Below are 19,905 nucleotides of genomic sequence, written 5' to 3' on the forward strand. Positions count from 1 at the left end.
ACCGGTACTAAATATAGCTGACCTATTGCATACAGTACTGTTTTAGAAAAAAACAGGCAAAAACACAAAAACTATTTTTTGGAAAGTTTGCTATAGCTTGCTATAGCTACTTTCCATAGGCATCGGCCTCAACTTCCAGTGAGACAGACTATCGCAATGTTCTGCTCCAAGATAATGTAGTACTAGTGTTCGAATTCTGGTTCTTGGATATTTTGAGTTGCTACTCTTTTGAAAAGATTACAGCTTGAATAACTAGAGGCTCTAAAGAGCCTGTGTCGCTCACCTTGGTCTATGTGCATATTATACAAAGGACACAAATGGATTCATGACAAAATTGTATTTTGGTGATGGTGATGTGTTTGAAGTTCTTACTTTACTGAACATTCTTGCTTCTTACAATTATATCTATAATGAACTTTGCCCATTAGTAAGAGAAAAATATTTGGTAAAAATTTACATAAATTTACCAAATTAATGAAAATTTTTGAAAATTGACTATAAAGGGCAATAACTCCTTAAGGGGTCAATTGACAATTTAGGTCATGTGGACTTATTTGTAGATCTTACTTTGATGAACATTATCGCTGTTTACAGTTTATCGCTATCTATAATAGTATTCAAGATAATAACCAAAAACAGCAAAATTTCTTTAAAAATTACCAATTGGAGGGCAGCAACCCAACAACCGGTTGTCCAATTCATTTGAATATTTCAGGGCAGATATATATTGACTTGATTAACAATTTAACTCCTTGTCAGATTTCCTCTAAATGATTTGGTTTCAGAGTTATAAGCAAAAAACTACATTTTACCCCTGTTCTATTTTTAGCTGTGGTGGCCAGGTCATCGGACACATTTTTCAAACAAGGTACCTCAAAGATAATTGTGGTTAAGTTTGAATTAATTTGGCCCAGTAGTTTCAGAGGAGAAGATTTTTGTAAAAGATAACTAAGATTTACAAAAAATGGTTAAAAATTGACTATAAAGGGCAATAACTCCTAAAGGGGTCAACTGACCATTTCGGTCATGTTGACTTATTTGTAAATCTTACTTTGATGAACATTATTGCTGTTAACAGTTTATCTCTATCTATAATAATATTCAAGATAATAACCAAAAACAGCAAAATTTCCTCAAAATGACCAATTCAGGGGCAGCAACCCAACAACGGGTTGACCGATTCATCTGAAAATTTCAGGGCAGATAGATCTTGACCTGATAAACATATTTACCCCATGTCAGATTTCCTCTAAATGCTTTGGTTTTTGAGTTATAAGCCAAAAACTGCATTTTACCCCTATGTTCTATTTTTAGCCGTGGCGGCCATCTTGGTTGGTTGACCGGGTCACGCCACACATTTTTTAAACTAGATACCCCAAAGATGATTGTGGCCAACTTTGGATTAATTTGGCCCAGTAGTTTCAGTGGAGAAGATTTTTGTAAAAGATTACTTAGATTTATGAAAAATGGTTAAAAATTGACTATAAAGGGCAATAACTCCTTAAGGGGTCAACTGACCATTTCGGTCATGTTGACTAATTTGTAAATCTAACTTTGCTGAACATTATTACTGTTTACGGTTTATCTCTATCTATAATAATATTCAAGATAATAACCAAAAACGGCAAAATTTCCTCAAAATTACCAATTCAGGGTCAGCAACCCAACAACAGGTTGACCGATTCATCTGAAAATTTCAGGGCAGATAGATCTTGACCTGATAAACATTTTTACCCCACATCAGATTTCCTCTAAATGCTTATGTTTTTGAGTTATAAGCCAAAAACTGCATTTTACCCCTATGTTCTATTTTTAGCCGTGGCGGCCATCTTGGTTGGTTGACCGGGTCACGCCACACATTTTTTAAACAAGATACCCCAAAGATTAATGTGGCCAAGTTTGGATTAATTTGGCCTAGTAGTTTCAGAGGAGAAGATTTTTGTAAAAGATTACTTAGATTTATGAAAAATGGTTAAAAATTGACTATAAAGGGCAATAACTTCTAAAGGGGTCAACTGACCATTTCGGTCATGTTGAATTATTTGTAAATCTAACTTTGCCGAACATTATTGCTGTTTACAGTTTATCTCTATCTATAATAATATTCAAGATAATAACCAAAAACAGCAAAATTTCCTCAAAATGACCAATTCAGGGGCAGCAACCCAACAACAGGTTGACCGATTCATCTGTAAATTTCAGGGCAGATAGATCTTGACCTGATAAACATATTTACCACATGTCAGATTTCCTCTAAATGCTTTGGTTTTTGAGTTATAAGCAAAAAACTGCATTTTACCCCTATGTTCTATTTTTAGCCGTGGCGGCCATCTTGGTTGGTTGACCGGGTCACGCCACACATTTTTTAAACTAGATACCCCAATGATGATTGTGGCCAAGTTTGGTTCAAGTTGGCCCAGTAGTTTCAGAGGAGAAGATTTTTGTAAAAGTTAACGACGACGGACGACAGACGACGGACGACGACGGACGCCGGACGCAAAGTGATGGGAAAAGCTCACTTGGCCCTTCGGGCCAGGTGAGCTAAAAAAGGAATAAATGTTTACCGACAATTCAGATGAATTCAACTTCAGTTTGCAAATAAGTATCACAACACTACTTTGCGGATCGGCCATTGGCTGAAGAAAATCAAAAGAAATCTACGCGAGACAGCGTTTCATTCATGAATATTACATGAATGAACATTTTCCCACACTATTTTTTACTATGTACGATATTTACAACTGTTTATTATTGAATAAGTAAAAGCCCGAGAATATCGAAAGAGTATGCGAGAACAAGTTGATATTTGACCAAGTTGTCGGATAATTGACAAGTGATAAGGCAGCAACCATTTGATTTTCGGGGGGGGGGGGGGGGGGGGCTATGGTTTTTTTTTTCTGTACCAACTTTTTTTTTCGCCTGCAGCGAAAAACAATCTGTTTTTTTCGCGACAAGTCGAAAACAATTTTTTTCTTTCAACTTTAGCATTACATATAGTGGCAGCTGAGGGTGAAACAAACAATTTTTTTTTCTCAGAATCAAAAACAAATTATTTTTTTCTCCGAAAACTGGAAACAAACATAGCCCCCCCCCCCCCCCCCCCCGAAAATCAAATGGTTGCTGCCTAATGGTTTGATTTATTTAACAATACACAGGTGGCTTATCATTATGTCTCACGCCAAGAACATGTAAATAAGGTAAATACCGGCTTTAATAGAAAAGTGCATTGTTTTTGTCAAAACTGACATCGATCTGAAAGTTTTGATGCCAAACATCAGGAACATATATATATTATTATGTTAGATCTGCTGTTCCCAGCAAACATCATTTGAAAACTTCTGTTATTTGAATTCTAACTATTTCACATTCCAATGTGGATATGAGGACCTTCACTTGTTCAGCATGCTCAAGTGCATCAAACTGACAACAGACATCAGAAAAAACGTTTTAATGACAATAAGTATCATAGCATCAGTATAATTTAAAAGCAACCGAGTCATCATCTACTTCTTAGAATATTATAGTTCATGTGTATCAAGACCGAGATCAAGCTAAAGACAAGTGCTGTAAAAAATGATTTAATAACATTTGTCATAGGCCATGTACATTGTACTAGCAAACTCTCGTTCTTGTGAGACACAACTTCTCTCCTTCATTCAAGAACTTCAATCCACAAACAATTCAAATACACAAACAGACCTTGTAATAATGGACTTTGCGAAAGCCTTTGATAAAGTTCCGCATCGTCACTTACTATACAAATTACACTATTTTGGCATTAATGGAAACACTTTAAATTGGATCTCTGCATTTCTCTCTGACCGAACCCAGACAGTTGTTCTGGATGGAAGATCATCAAGCACAGTCCCAGTCACCTCTGGGGTTCCTCAAGGTACTGTCTTAGGTCCTGTCTTATTTTTGGCGTATATCAACGACCTTCCAGACTACCTTACACATAGCAAACTAAGACTATTTGCTGATGACAGTATCTTATACATGCCAGTTAAATCCCAGAGTGACTGCCTAAAACTGCAAGCTGACCTTGACGCAGCTGCAAAATGGGAAGAGGACTGGCTGATGGCCTTCCACCCAGACAAGTGTAATGTTCTCTCTGTAACAACTAAACGTCAACCTTTAAAACATAATTACACTCTCCACAATCATATACTAGAATCTGTTACATCTGCTAAGTACTTGGGCATCACATTACAATCAAACCTCAAATGGGACAAACACATAGATGACAATATATCAAAGGCCAACAAAACTCTCGGCTTCCTTCGAAGAAATCTGAAAACATCAAACCAAAACATCAAGAGCCAGGCATACCAAGCACTTGTCCGTCCCAAACTCGAATACTCTTGCTCAGTTTGGGACCCCCACACTTCAGAATCTATTTCAAAGATAGAGATGGTCCAAAGGCGAGCTGCTCGGTATGCCTGCAACAGGTATCATAATACTAGTAGTGTATCAAACATGCTGAACACACTAAACTGGCCAATTTTGACACAACGCAGACTGCGTGCACGACTGGTTATGATGTACAAGATCACACATCAACTTGTTGCCATACCATCTAGCACAATTCTCATTCCATCAGACTCAAGAACCAGAAAACATCATTCTCACACCTTCAGACACATTTATACATCAAAAGACTCGTACAGATTTTCATTCTTCCCATACACAATAACTCAATGGAATCTTTTACCAACCACAGTAGTAAATACACAGACAGTCGACTCTTTCAGAGATCAGCTAACATATGCTGTTCTCTCCACTATTATTTAAAAAACTTCATCTCATGTACATAGTTTTAATCACTACATCTGTTCTTTGCACTGTTTGTAAATATAACTTAATTTTAATAAATAGGCCACGTATGCACCAGTTATTAATCATCTTTATTCAGATGGAAAACTGGAAAACTTAAAGAAGAAGAAGAAACTGACTTTCTTAGTGCTTAACAATGCAGTAGCGGATCCAGAACTTTTTATCCTCACACTTTATTCCTGGGGCAGTAAAATTCTTTAAGATTGACCTACATGTATAATTAACAATGTGTCGTCCTAAGACTGATGCAATGATTATTATAGTATATCAAATAAATGGCTCAAAACAAAAAAATCAAATAATATTGCCTCAATGGTGATTACACAGCAGAAACTAAAAGGTGTTGTAGGGTTATAAGCACCGGCCTCAGATCAACATTGTATGAATCTAGTGTATATAAACTTTTTATTCCTGAGGTCATACTACTATTGTTATGCCCCCACCATAATGAGTTGTATCCTTGTTTTTTTTCTATAAGTATGTACGTCCCTTACTTGTACGTACATCTATACATCCCAAACTTAATTTCTGTTTTCTTTCTTTAGTTTGCCTGAACCAAATTTTATGAAACTTATACGCAATGCTTATAACCACAAAACACAAGTCAAGCTTAAATTTTGTTGGCGTCACTTTTACCATTCTAGGTGTAAAGGGGTAAAATTTTCAGTATACCCTATCAAGTATATATACCCTTATATATAAGTTTCACTTGTAGCTTTCTTCGGTTATACATTTATTAGGTGAAATTAAAACGGTCTTAAGATTTAGAAGTATAAACAAGAATGTGTCCATAGTACACGCATGCCCCATCTGCACTATCATTTTCTATGTTTAGTGGACCGTGAAAATGGAGTAAAAACTGTAATTTGACATTTAATTTAGAAAGATTAAATCATAGGGAACATCTGTAATACTAAAATAACGAGGTCCAATTTGTCAGCAGTAATTAATATTACCAATAATTGATAAGATCCAGGTTGACGGATTCAAACAGAAAGATTTTGAAAGCAGAGAAAACTGTGCATCTTATATACTGCATGACTTTATCAGATGACAATCCTAATACTAAAATAAGGCTTACGCATAGTTATATACTTTAATTCAGTCACAGACCCAAGATATCACAGGTGTGTTCTAGTGTGTACTAAGTTTTAAATTGATTGGACTTCAACTTCATCAAAAACTACCTCGACCAAGAAACTTTAACCTGAATGGGACAGACAGATGAATGGACGGACAGACGAACGGACGCACAGACCAGAAAACATAATGCCCATAAATGGGGCCTAAAAAGTGAATTTTGGAAATTGCTGGCAAGACAATAGTTTAGTTTGAAAAATCAAAACTGTGATTAAATACATATTTGAAATAATACACGTCTATAACCTACATGACCTATTTGAAATAATACACATATATAGTTGCAAACTTTCCAGAGGTGCTATCCAGCACTTTGATTACCACTGAACCATGGAAATGAGGTCAAGGTTGGATGACACCTGCCAGTTGGACATGAACACTTTACAATCATTACTTACACGTAATATACTAGACCTATTACTTATATACTAGTATCTGAGATATGGATTTGACCACAAAAACTTAACCTTGTTCACTAATCCATGAAATGGGGTTGAGGTGAAAACTGTTGACATTAGAAGGTATAGAGATACTAGATATAGTTATCCTATTACTCATAAGAGAATTAAGGTATATGTATATAACTTTTTTTATATAACTTTTTTTCAAGAAGTCACTGAAGCATGAAAATGAGGTCATGGACATTTGACGAAACTTCATAACCAAAGTCATTTATGAAGGATCCAGGACTACTACCTTCTATTCCTAATATTAAGCTTTTTAGTTTGTTAATGACGCTGTCGCCTGATCACTATCTGTATGTTAAGCTTTCTTCGACAGAAGTCATAGGATTGACAAAAACACACTTTTGAGATTCGCGACTTTATGAAGGCACTTGTATTTTCATCTCTGGTATTGTGTTGTTCCATTGATAAGCCCCACATTTCCTTATTTGAAAGATTGGAAAAACACTGCACATACTAGGAAGAATGTGCTCACCTCTTAATCAACATACTATGAATTTAATAGACATATAGTTCATAATGTATTTGATACATGTATTAATGCACAAATAAAATGTGAAAATGAGTTTTCAAGCGAGCTTTTAAATAGTTTACCAAAATATGTATCATCAGTGGCGGATCCAGAAATTTTTAAATAAGGGGGATCACTGACTGCATAAGAGGGGTCCGCTCTGGCTATAGTAGTAGACAGGCAGTTAGGCAGGAGAGACATTTTAGCATGTGTAGTCTTGTGTTATTCTGCCTTGGCAGAATGAGAGTGCAACTAGTAGTGTGTTAGATCTTCAGACCATTTAACCAGACATATCCTGTGTTTGCTGCTGCTACTCTAGCACACTGCATTCAGGTGTTAATACTAAAGACTAGTTCGCCCAGAAATAGAATAATGTGTCAATTTTTTCCGCTCAGCATTTGATACAAATTGTTTGCATATTTAAAGTTCTTTTTACCAAAAATCTCTTCTTTTATAAATCAAGATTTCCTCTTGTTGAACGCACTAATGAAGCTTTTGTATAGTATAACATCTCAGTTCACATGTCATCCTACCCAAATTCTGAGCAAACCATTCTTAAATTTCTCAATCACTTGGTGTTAATTTTGGTAACTTTAGTAACAATTTGTAAACAAAAACAAGACGTATTTGCCTTTTGTAATCTCTGATTGGATAAACTTAACAAATCTTCTTGGGAACCACTGAATTAATGGAAATCAAACTTCTTATTGTGAACTTTGTTTTACCAAGTAATGATATTTTGGTACTGATAGAACATTCATAATGACTGATAGTAGAGTTTACTTTGAAATCTAAATTTTCTTCACCAGTATCACTATACACATCATTTTTGAATTTGAATATCTGAGCATATATTTCATCAAATGTTCAAGGATAGGATGTATTGAGTGCTGTGCTCAATGTTTTGATCCAATCCAAAATGCAGAGATGATGTCTGAAAAACTATCAAGCAAGCCACATAGAGTCTGTCCCATTGAAAAAATCCAATAGCTATTATTCTCTGTTGAGTTTATTTACTGACACCTTTAAATTTCTTCTAAGAAAAATCCATCAGTTATTGATAAATTTGCCTCAAGAAAAAAGTATCTTATAAGTAGATGAAAATGTAAGTATCAACTCATAAAACTGCATGTGATGATGTATTTATTCAATATCAATATTATATTTCCAATCTATTCAGTATAAACTCTGAATCAATCATAAAATGTTGATTTTTTACCTTAACATTCCTATCAATTTTTTAAGTATAAATACCATAATTCTTTGGTAGTTGTCAACATAAGTAGATTATTCATAAAGTAACAGCAATGTCTTACTAGTTCCATATATGTATTAGGAAATAAAAATAAAACCCTGTTTTTTTAAGAAAGCAAAGAGAAATTTCTATATTTAGTGTATAATTATATGAAAAATATAGTTTTGCTTAAAATACATGATCTTGTGACACTTTGGTAGTTGAAGTAAATGTAACAGATAATAATCTTCAATAAATGAATACTAGTATATCCAGTCATAACATTCTAATAAATAAATACATTAAAAAACAAATCTAACAGCACTAATCAAGCTCGATGGTTTAATCAATTATTCTGACTATAATTAATTATTATAATTGATGATTTAGTCTCTAAACAGGTATATTTGTCCTAAGTTGTCAATTCTGCTGAGATAAACAAAGCATCAAATATTCTCATAATCTTGTACAAAGTACATTCCAAGAAATTTCCTTTTAATTATCTGCTTTGAGTATAAAGTTGTGTACTCAGTAAAACATCCAATATTCAAAGTAAAGAACAAAATATAAACTTCATTTTTTTCTTAGCCTATTTTGAACTCTTTATATATTTGTGATTACCTAAACATGAAATATAAAATGTGTATTGAAGTCACTATTGAATAAGGTATTTATATCTATAAGCTTGTAAGTTTTTAATAACTTCGTCCAAACAGTGTATAGAATTGTGGTTTGTCTTTACAATCTGGATGTATACACTTGGCTCCTGATGGTAACTTCTGAGGTTGTTTGAATGGTATACACAATCCTTTAGCTCCCATTGCAGGTGCCCCTTCTTCTACAACTACATCTCTGTAAATACAAAATATGACAATGTATTACAATGGTATATATAATAAAGAAGATGTGGTATGATTGCTAATGAGACAACTATCCACAAAAGACCAAAATGAAACAGACATTAACAACTATAGGTCACCGTACGGCCTTCAACAATGAGCAAAACCCATACCGCATAGTCGAGCTATAAAAGGCCCCGATAAGACAATGTAAAACAATTCAAACGAGAAAACTAACGGCCTTATTTATGTAAAAAAATGAATGAAAAACAAATATGTAACACATAAACAAACGACAACCACTGAATTACAGGCTCCTGACTTGGGACAGGCACATACATAAATAATGTGGCGGGGTTAAATATGTTAGCGGGATCCCAACCCTCCCCCTAACTTGGGACAGTGGTATAACAGTACAACATAAGAAGGAACTATAAAAATCAGTTGAAAAAGGCTTAACTCATCAGATTGACAAAAATACAAGTGGACGTGGCCGGGTACTTATACATCCCGACACAAAAAGACACAATGATCAGATCTGAGAGTACTCACAGTTATCTGACAACTAGTTCAAAGCCACTAACAACTAATAAAAAAATCATGCATCTAAGACTAAACTATCAATCCATACACATCCAATATCCAATGGATTTAGTGTAAAGACATCATAAACAGCCAGAGAAAAACATGACCTTGTGCAATGCCAAGTTACAGGTTTCGACAGATTGTAGATCCATGACTATGTAGTAATATTTAGTTGGTTTTTAATTTACTGATAACAAAATCAATGTTTATACCAATAAAAACAATATTCAATGATCTTATTACAGTGTTGTATAGGTAACCTTTTAGAAAAAGTTTATTTAAAGGAGCGACAAGTTTGCATGGATCATTTTTAAACTTCCGGGCAAGGTAAACAACATTACCATTAAAATAAGGATGTGCTATCCCGTTTGAAATAAGTTTTCTACAGGTACAACCAAACTTCAAAACCAAATCTTTATATCTATGGAAAAATTTAGTAAAGGTTTTAAGTAATTTATGGTAACGATATCCCTGTTTTAAATAAAGATTATAAACACATTTAGTTTTAGTTTATTTGCATTCAGACTTTCCTTTACCTGGGATACGAAAATAAACTGTTCTAAAAATAGATTTGTTTCTATGACCCATATGTACATTGTTAGGCTTTGATTAAAATAAACTTTTAAACAATACTTCACAGTTTATAACAATTTTAACAATAGATGTGTAATGAATTGCTGTTGATATGCAGTTGGGCACTGAAGTAACAACTTGTTAGTTTCGTATATGCAAAGCAGTAATGGTGGGGCCCTGTACGGGTTAATTGCTGGACACAAGTGTTGAAAGTGAGAAAATATAATAATTAAAAGTAAATGCTTTTTTCATAAAATATTAAAAACAAATGATTGATGTATAAAATTCTTTAACCATATGTAAATGCCCTATAATATTAACAAAAAACAGATCACCCCAAGCCCAATAGAGTTCACATTGGTTATGATCGATAATTAGCAGGAGTTTATGTTTTAAAAATTAACCCCAAATGTAATCTATGGACAATTGTTTAAATCCAATCAATTATTAACACCCTTTGAAGTAGAATGGTCAGTGTTTTTACAACAATTATCTGTTTGACATTTTTATGACCTCGAGGCTTAAAATAGAACATGGGAAACTTTACCTGTGTAGACATCGAGGTTTATTTTTAAATCAAATTCCATAATATAAATACGAAAGAAACTGTTTTAAAACTTTATTTCAATAACACAAAAGTAAATATGAAATAATAAAGAAAATAAGGATGCATTCAAGAAAAATATACTTACCAAATGACCGTTTCCGGTCAAAAATCTCGTTAGTTTTAACTAAGCATATCTAGACGGCAATAATTTTCTATGCAATAAACCGAAAGGCCACTTGTAGAGCTATGCATATAACCGGACAATTTAACATTAGATGAATGGGAAATGGTTTTGTGCAGGAGAAAGCTATGCAATTAACCGAATTATGCTATTAAGCGGTATGCAATTAAGTGGAATCGACTGTAATACATAGGTTGCGTTTGTTAAAATCAAAAACGTCACAACAGACTCGGGCATAACGAACAAGTTGTGAAATATAAACACCCTAAGATGCCAAAGGAACATCACCATCTAAAAATGTAAAATAAACAATAGGGAACGAAAAATCCTTTGTCGATTTAAAGGATTATACACAATCCTTTAGCCCCCATAGCAGGCGCCCCTTCTTCTACAACTACATCGCTGTAAATACAAAACATGACAATGTATTACAAAACGTACTTCTAGTTTGCTTTTACTGAAATAGGATATATTTTTTGTTAAGTTATTTTATGTAGTAGATATCTGCATTAACTGCTTGAATTACCTCACATAATATTGTTTTCAAACTATTTTTTTAGTAGTTGTGTTGTATTTTTTCCGAAACTGCTTTTAAAATATTATTCTACAAGCATAATCCAAGGTCCTTAAAGAACCATGATATCAACCAGATATTCTAAAAGATATTAAAATTAAAAAAAAAAAAAAAGGGAATTTGTCCATGGGATACAGATGATGCCCCTGCTTGCATATCATATAAAGTTATAAAGGGACATAACTGAAGAACAGTAAAAGTGACCTACCCAAATTTGTACTTAGTTTGAGTTTTGTGGTATAAGTTTCATAAAATTTAAGAGAGCGGAAATGAAATATTCAGCAACTGTTTTGTTTGTAAAGGGGCATAACTCTAGAACGGTGACACCACAAAAATTCAAACATGACCTGTATTTTGTGGTAATAAGCATTGTGTACAAGTTTTCATAATATTTGGTTAAGGCAAACTGAAGTTAAAGAACAGAAACCAACTTTGGGCCGTACAGACTAACAAGGGTAAAACTTCATGCCCCCTTCCCTAGGAGGCATAAAAAAAAGAATGTGTCTGAGACCACAAATGACCCTGCTCAAGCTTTGCAATTTTAAAAAGTTTTAAAACGGAATAACTTTAGAACGGGGATGGACTCACTGCATAAACTCAAGCACTGTCTGCTAGTTTTGTTCATGGAATTGTGTTTCATAAAATTTGGATGAGGAAGTTAGAGTACAGAAATTAAAATGAGGCGAACAGATGGACAGACACAAGGGTAACACTTAATGCAGGCATGAGGGCATACATTTATCTTTTTACTATAAACATGTATTTATTATACCTTGCACTATCCTTCTTGATTTTTTCTTCACAAGGAATGCCTCCACAGAATGGTGCTTGTATAATCTTTTTCTTATCCAACATATCACAGAAATTAGTCCAATCATGAGCTATTGTTAAATGTTCATCTAAATCTGCCTTTGCCCTGCAAATAAATAAGAAGGGCATATTTAATTTGTAGGATGTGACTGTGGTATTTCTACAGCAGTTGGTTAAAATATCTAACCAGTTGAACAGTTTAATCTGATAAAATTAATTGCCATTTGGTTAGAATTTTAAAGGAACTGCAATTGGTGAAGAGAAACTAATATAAATCAAATCACTGTAATACAAAATTATGACAACATAGTATGTAAGAAATAATTTGTGAATCAGTTTGAGAATTTAATAGTAAAAAAAAAATCTTGCTTTCATTTGTTATAGTAACCATCATTTCACATCATTTTATGAAAAAATGGAAGGTTTTTGAGAAAATTTCAACTAATATACATATTCAATATGCTAAAATCGAAACTTCAGATTTGAGACATGTGTTTAAAATATTTTCGTAAAATTGATGTAAAAAACTGTTAACAATTGTCCATTTCTATTCTAATATTCAAGAACTAAATGTTTCAGAATTTTTTTCTCTTCTCTGTTTTTGTAATATCCTCTGCCTTTAGAATTTTTGGTGGAATCCAGTTATTTGATGTTTATTTTTTTTCTTCCAATGTTTTCCACATACTTCTAGCTTATTTGTTATTGAGTATAAATTCTTACTTTGAATACAGATTTTCTTGTATTTTGTCTAGCAATGTCTTTAGTTGACTGACTGCATTATCATTCTTCATGGTTACTTTTTCACCAGTGTCTCTTCTCACTGTTACAAACTGGTTGTTCTTTATATCACGTGGACCCAGTTCTAGACGGATTGGAACTCCCTGTCAATTTACAATGATATACAAAAGGTCATGAATGAAATGAGATTAATTTGTATAAATTTATTTATTTTGTTCTTTGGTCAATACATTGAACTAGAGGCTCTAAAGAGCCTGTGTCGCTCACCTTGGTCTATGTGCATATTAAACAAAGGACACAAATGGATTCATGACAAAATTGTATTTTGGTGATGGTGATGTGTTTGAAGTTCTTACTTTACTGAACGATTTTGCTTCTTACAATTATATCTATAATGAACTTTACCCATTAGTAACAGAGAACTAAATTTAGTAAAAATTTACATAAATTTACCAAATTAATGAAAATTGTTAAAAATTGACTATAAAGGGCAATAACTCCTTAAGGTGTCAATTGACCATTTAGGTCATGTTGACTTATTTGTAGATCTTACTTTGATGAACATTATTGCTGTTTACAGTTTATCGCTATCTATAATAGTATTCAAGATAACCAAAAACGGCAAAATTTCTTTAAAAATTACCAATTGGAGGGCAGCAACCCAACAACCAGTTGTCCAATTCATCTGAAAAATTCAGGGCAGATAGATATTGACTTGATTAACAATTTTACTTCTTGTCAGATTTGCTCTAAATGCTTTGGTTTCATAGTTATAAGCCAAAAACTGCATTTTACCCCTATGTTCTATTTTTAGCCGTGGTGGCCATCTTGGTTGAATGGCCAGGTCATCGGACACATTTTTCAAACTAGATACCCCAAAGATGATTGTGGCCTAGTAGTTTCAGTGGAAATTTTGGTAAAAGATTACTTAGATTTATGAAAAATGGTAAAAAATTGACTATAAAGGGCAATAACTCCTAAAGGGGTCAACTGACCATTTCGGTCATGTTGACTTATTTGTAAGTCTAACTTTGCTGAACATTATTGATGTTTACAGTTTATCTCTATCTATAATAATATTCAAGATAATAACCAAAAACAGCAAAATTTCCTCAAAATTACCAATTCAGGGGCAGCAACCCAACAACAGGTTGACCGATTCAACTGAAAATTTCAGGGCAGATAGATCTTGACCTGATAAACATTTTTATCCCATGTCAGATTTCCTAAAAATGCTTTGGTTTTTGAGTTATAAGCCAAAAACTGCATTTTACCCCTATGTTCTATTTTTAGCCGTGGCGGCCATCTTGGTTGATTGACCAGGTCACGCCACACATTTTTTAAACTAGATACCCCATGGCCCAAAGATGATTGTGGCCAAGTTTGGATTAATTTGGCCCAGTAGTTTCAGAGAAGAAGATTTTTGTAAAAGATTACTTTAATTTACGAAAAATGGTTAAACAATTTGACTATAAAGGGCAATAACTCCTAAACGGGTCAACTGACCATTTCGGTCATGTTGACTTATTTGTAGATCTTACTTTGCTGAACACTATTGCTGTTTACAGTTTATCTCTATCTATAATAATATTCAAGATAATAACCAAAAACAGCAAAATTTCCTCAAAATTACCAATTCAGGGGCAGCAACCCAACAACCGATTGACCGATTCATCTGAAAATTGCAGGGCAGATAGATCTTGACCTGATAAACATTTTTACCCTTGTCAGATTTGCTCTAAATGCTTTGGTTTTTGAGTTATAAGCCAAAAACTGCATTTTACCCCTATGTTCTATTTTTAGCCGTGGCGGCCATCTTGGTTGGTTGACCGGGTCACGCCACACATTTTTTAAACTAGATACCCCAATGATGATTGTGGACAAGTTTGGTTTAATTTGGCCCAGCAGTTTCAGAGGAGAAGATTTTTGTAAAAGTTAACAACGACGCCGGACGCAAAGTATTGGGAAAAGCTCACCTGGCCCTGGCCTAAAAAGAAGACAGTTGGAAAAGCAAAATTATGTGCCCTAACAGATGATCCCTAATAAAGCATGTCATATTAGGAATAATGATCTTGACCTTTGACCTCAAAATATATGCCTTAATACCAATCCATTGTCTAATATCCACCATTGTATTAATATCCAACAAGTGTACCTCAAGTGATTACCCAGAAACAACAAATTGCACCTTTTATTTTCATATTTCTAGTTTCTCTTTAGTCTCTGTGGTGTAAAGGTTTGGCCTTATTAGCTGAAATAACTAGAGGCTCTCAAGAGCCTGTGTCGCTCACCTTGGTCTATGTGCATATTAAACAATGGACACAGATAAATTCATGACATAATTGTGCTTTGGTGATGGTGATGTGTTTGTAGATCTTACTTTACTGAACATTCTTGTTGCTACAATTATCTTTATCTATAATGAACTTGGCCCAGTAATTACAGTGGAAAATATTTTCTAAAAATTTACAAAAATTTATGAAAAATGCTAAAAATTAACTATAAAGGGCAATAACTCCTTAAGGGGTCAATTGGCTATTTTGGTCATGTTGACTTATTTGTAAATCTAACTTTGCTGAACATTTTTGCAGTTTACAGTTTATCTCTATCTATAATAATATTCAAGATAATAACCAAAAACAGCAAAAATTCCCTAAAATTACCAATTCAGGGGCAGCAACCAAACAACGGGTTGTCGGATTCATCTGAAAATTTGAGGGCAGAAAGATCTTGACCTGATTAACAATTTTACCCACGTCAGATTTGCTCTAAGTGCTTTGGTTTTTGAGTTATAAGCCAAAAACTGCATTTTACCCCTATGTTCTATTTTTAGCCATGGCGGCCATCTTGGTTGGTTGGCCGGGTCACGCCACACATTTTTTAAACTAAATACCCCAATGATGATTGTGGCCAAGTTTGGTTTAATTTGCCCCAGTAGTTTCAGAGGAGAAGATTTTTGTAAAAGATTACTAAGATTTACGAAAAAATGGTTAAAATTTGACTATAAAGGGCAATAACTCCTAAAGGGGTCAGCTGACCATTTCCTTTGCATTGACGTTTTTGTAAATCTTACTTTGCTGAACATTATTGCTGTTTACAGTTTATCTCTATCTATAATAATATTCAAGATAATAACCAAAAACAGCCAAATTTCCTTAAAAATACCAATTCAGGGGCAGCAACCCAACAACAGGTTCTCCGATTCATATGAAAATTTCAGGACAGATAGATCTTGACCTGATAAACACTTTTAACCCTTGTCAGATTTGCTCTAAATGCTTTGGTTTTTGAGTTATAAGCCAAAAACTGCAATTTACCCCTATGTTCTATTGTTAGCCATGGCGGCCATCTTGGTTGGTTGGCCGGGTCACGCCACACATTTTTTAAACAAGATACACCAAAGATGACTGTGGCCAAGTTTGGATTAATTTGGCCCAGTAGTTTCAGAGGAGAAGATTTTTGTAAAAGATTTCTAAGATTTACGAAAAATGGTTAAAAATTGACTATAAAGGTCAATAACTCCTAAAGGGGTCAACTGACCATTTTGGTCATGTTGACTTATTTGTAAAGCTAACTTTGTTGAACATTATTGCTGTTTACAGTTTATCTCTATCTATAATAATATTCAAGATAATAACCAAAAACAGCAAAAATTCCCTAAAATTACCAATTCAGGGGCAGCAACCCAACAACGGGTTGTCCGATTCATCTGAAAATTTGAGGGCAGAAAGATCTTGACCTGATAAACAATTTTACCCCATGTCAGATTTGCTCTAAATGCTTTGGTTTTTGAGTTATAAGCTAAAAACTGCATTTTACCCCTATGTTCTATTTTTAGCCATGGCGGCCATCTTGGTTGGTTGGCCGGGTCACGCCACACATTTTTTAAACTAGATACCCCAATGATGATTGTGGCCAAGTTTGGATTAATTTGGCCCAGTAGTTTCAGAGGAGAAGATTTTTGTAAAAGTTAACGACGACGGACGACGACGACGACGACGACGACGACGGACGACGGACGACGGACGCCAAGTGATGGGAAAAGCTCACTTGGCCCTTCGGGCCAGGTGAGCTAAAAAGGATGCTTTCCCTTTCATCTTCATATGTTTGACTTTTATCTAACATAGAAAACTCATGTTATGAGAAAACAAATAGTTTGCCCATAAATGTCTTTTTTCTTTTTCTTGATTAGCAACCTTGACCTTTGACCTATTGATCCCAAAATCTTACAACTCCTCCCCCTTTATTGATATCTGTCACCAATATGAGTTTCATTCCAATTCACTAAAGTGAATATATATAAGAATTTGTTTCAGAAACACAGACTACAACAAAAAACAACAACTGTATATTCCTTCCAAAATAATCTGGCTATGTAATAACTTCAATTGTTTAGCATTGTTTACCTTTAATTCCCAATGATTAAACTTCCAGCCTGGAGAATAGTTGTCACGGAGGTCAGCTCTACATTTAATGCCACCATTTAATAACAAGTCCTTGAACTCGGTACATTTATCCATCAGAGCCTTTGTGTCTTCAACAGACAGGTTAGCTGTGATACCACATGGTACTATTATAACCTTTTAGAAAGAAAAAAAAACACATTTAAAGTTTATGTAAAGAAAATAACTAAATACAGTAAAACCTACAACAATTTACCTTGATCCTATCTATGGGTGATTTGGGAAATTTTTGGGAACCTCTATTGAAAGGTAACCTCTCTTGCATGGTGACTTTTGAAAAAAAAAAACAATCTCCATGATAGATACAGTATCAACTGTACATCAATGATTAATGAATCTGTTAAAAAGACTTCATCTAAACCAAGCTATGATCAATTCTGGTTAAATTTCTCTCATTTCTTTTCACTCTGTTCTAGTTTTCTGATTTTTTGTTTTGCTTTAACAATTATAAGACAAACAATGAAACATCTTAGCTATTTTATAGTGAAAACTATACAAATAATGGATCCACACTTTACTTTAAATGTAAGGCTATTTATTTTAAATAATATCTCACCTGAACACATGCAACCCTTGGTGGTAGGACTAGACCTGTGTTATCTCCATGTACCATACACATTACACCAATTGTACGTGTGGTCAATCCCCACGAATTCTGGTAGACATATTGTTTCTCTTGTGTTTCTGGGTCCTCAAATACGATCTCAAACATTTTGGAGAAATTCTGTCCTAAGTGATGTGATGTAGCACCCTGTTATCATGATACAAAAATAAAATGCATTTTTATTTTGGTTATTGTACAAACAAGTAATGTCAAAGAGCAACACTATTATATATATTAGGTTGAAAATGATTCTATTTTCTTCCGTGCAGATTACATGATGCCTCACATGCTTTATGTAACCCATTTTACACAGTTCTGTTTAATAGAAAATATATTTAACAACTTTTTACAAATCTTTAAATTTGGTTATTAGCTGCTTCATGAAGAGTGTAAGTCCTGGGAATTTGTGTTTGCACTTGAATTCAACATTATGCTTTAATAAAAATGTTGAAAATATTTTGCTAAATTGAGTTAAGTCCATGAAAAAAGAAACAAATTGTAATGTTTGAATGGTCATACAATAATAATTGCCTATGAGAAATATGTTGGATACTTAAGCTTCCTAAGGGAGAAAACTGAAATTTTATCCTTTTACCTCTTAAATCTCTTTGTTATTTGGCACATAACTTAATGATTTTTCCAAAGCTAGCAGGTTTTACTGACCTACCTGAATTGCTCTCCCACTAGCAGAGATATAACCCTCTACTGTTGTTGTATAATCTCCACCAGCAAACTTTTCTTTCTCTGTTTTCTTTCCACGGACAACTGGTATAGCTAATAAATCTTCATAAACTCTGGCATAAAGCTCTAAGATTGTGTATACCTAAATAAAAACAAAACAGGTAATTAGATAGATTTAGATAATATCTGTCAACAATGATAGAAGAAGCTATTCCTCTTTCTCAATTAAATTCTAATTAGAGATTAACTAATACTGTTTCTCCATGAGCCTCTGATCACCTATCCTACTTATTTATTTGTTATTTATCCTAATACTTATGAACAGGAGGGCTTAACATTGACAAAATTGAACAGCATTCAGCCAAAATGATCGAGAAATTAAAGAAAAAATAATCGAGAAATTAAAGAAACTAGAGGCTCAAAAGAGCCTGTGTCGCTCACCTTGGTCTATGTGCATATTAAACAAAGGACACAAATGGATTCATGACAAAATTGTATTTTGGTGATGGTGATGTGTTTGAAGTTCTTACTTTACTGAACGTTTTTGCTTCTTACAATTATATCTATAATGAACTTTGCCCATTAGTAACAGAGAAAAATATTTGGTAAAAATTTACATAAATTTACCAAATTAATGAAAATTGTTAAAAATTGACTATAAAGGGCAATAACTCCTTGAGGGGTCAATTGACCATTTAGATCATGTTGACTTATTTGTAGATCTTACTTTGATGAACATTATCGCTGTTTACAGTTTATCGCTATCTATAATAGTATTCAAGATAATAACCAATAAAGGGCTGCGCTTTAGCGCATGATACGCCCGTTGCTCTTTTAACTTGTCTTTTATGCTTTAAATGAATTTATATGATCAACTAGAAATAGTGTGAGCCCTGTCAAATAACCCCCCCCCCCCCCAAATAATAAATAAAAATGCACAAAAAAATTGGCACTATTAAGGCTACTTCAAATTTAACTAAGTTTGTTGTCTTTAATTTTTCATCCATACATAAAATTTTGTGAAAGTGTTAGTTATTGTCCCAAAATTGGAAAAATCCCCCCTTTTTTAAGCATAAAAATTCATAACACGGAAATGTAAAATCTGAAATTTATAAAAATTGAAAGGGA

General features: G+C 33.7%; 1 protein-coding gene across 2 annotated transcripts in view; it reads right to left on the bottom strand.

The window, feature by feature from the left end:
- Positions 1–8,074: 8,074 nt before the first annotated feature.
- Positions 8,075–19,905, bottom strand: part of LOC143067311 (bifunctional glutamate/proline--tRNA ligase-like) — a 56,166-nt gene continuing 44,335 nt past the window's right edge. For both annotated transcript variants that reach the window (XM_076240462.1, XM_076240461.1), the window contains 6 exons: positions 18,764–18,919; positions 18,049–18,243; positions 17,436–17,609; positions 13,012–13,172; positions 12,254–12,397; positions 8,075–9,034 (listed from right to left, as the gene is read on the bottom strand). In XM_076240462.1, coding sequence (XP_076096577.1) covers positions 8,878–9,034; positions 12,254–12,397; positions 13,012–13,172; positions 17,436–17,609; positions 18,049–18,243; positions 18,764–18,919 — 987 coding nt within the window. In that variant the 3' untranslated portion in view covers positions 8,075–8,877. The remainder of the gene's footprint in view (positions 9,035–12,253; positions 12,398–13,011; positions 13,173–17,435; positions 17,610–18,048; positions 18,244–18,763; positions 18,920–19,905) is intronic.

The sequence above is a fragment of the Mytilus galloprovincialis genome, chromosome 3, assembly GCF_965363235.1.
Source record: "Mytilus galloprovincialis chromosome 3, xbMytGall1.hap1.1, whole genome shotgun sequence".
Classification (NCBI taxonomy): domain Eukaryota; kingdom Metazoa; phylum Mollusca; class Bivalvia; order Mytilida; family Mytilidae; genus Mytilus; species Mytilus galloprovincialis.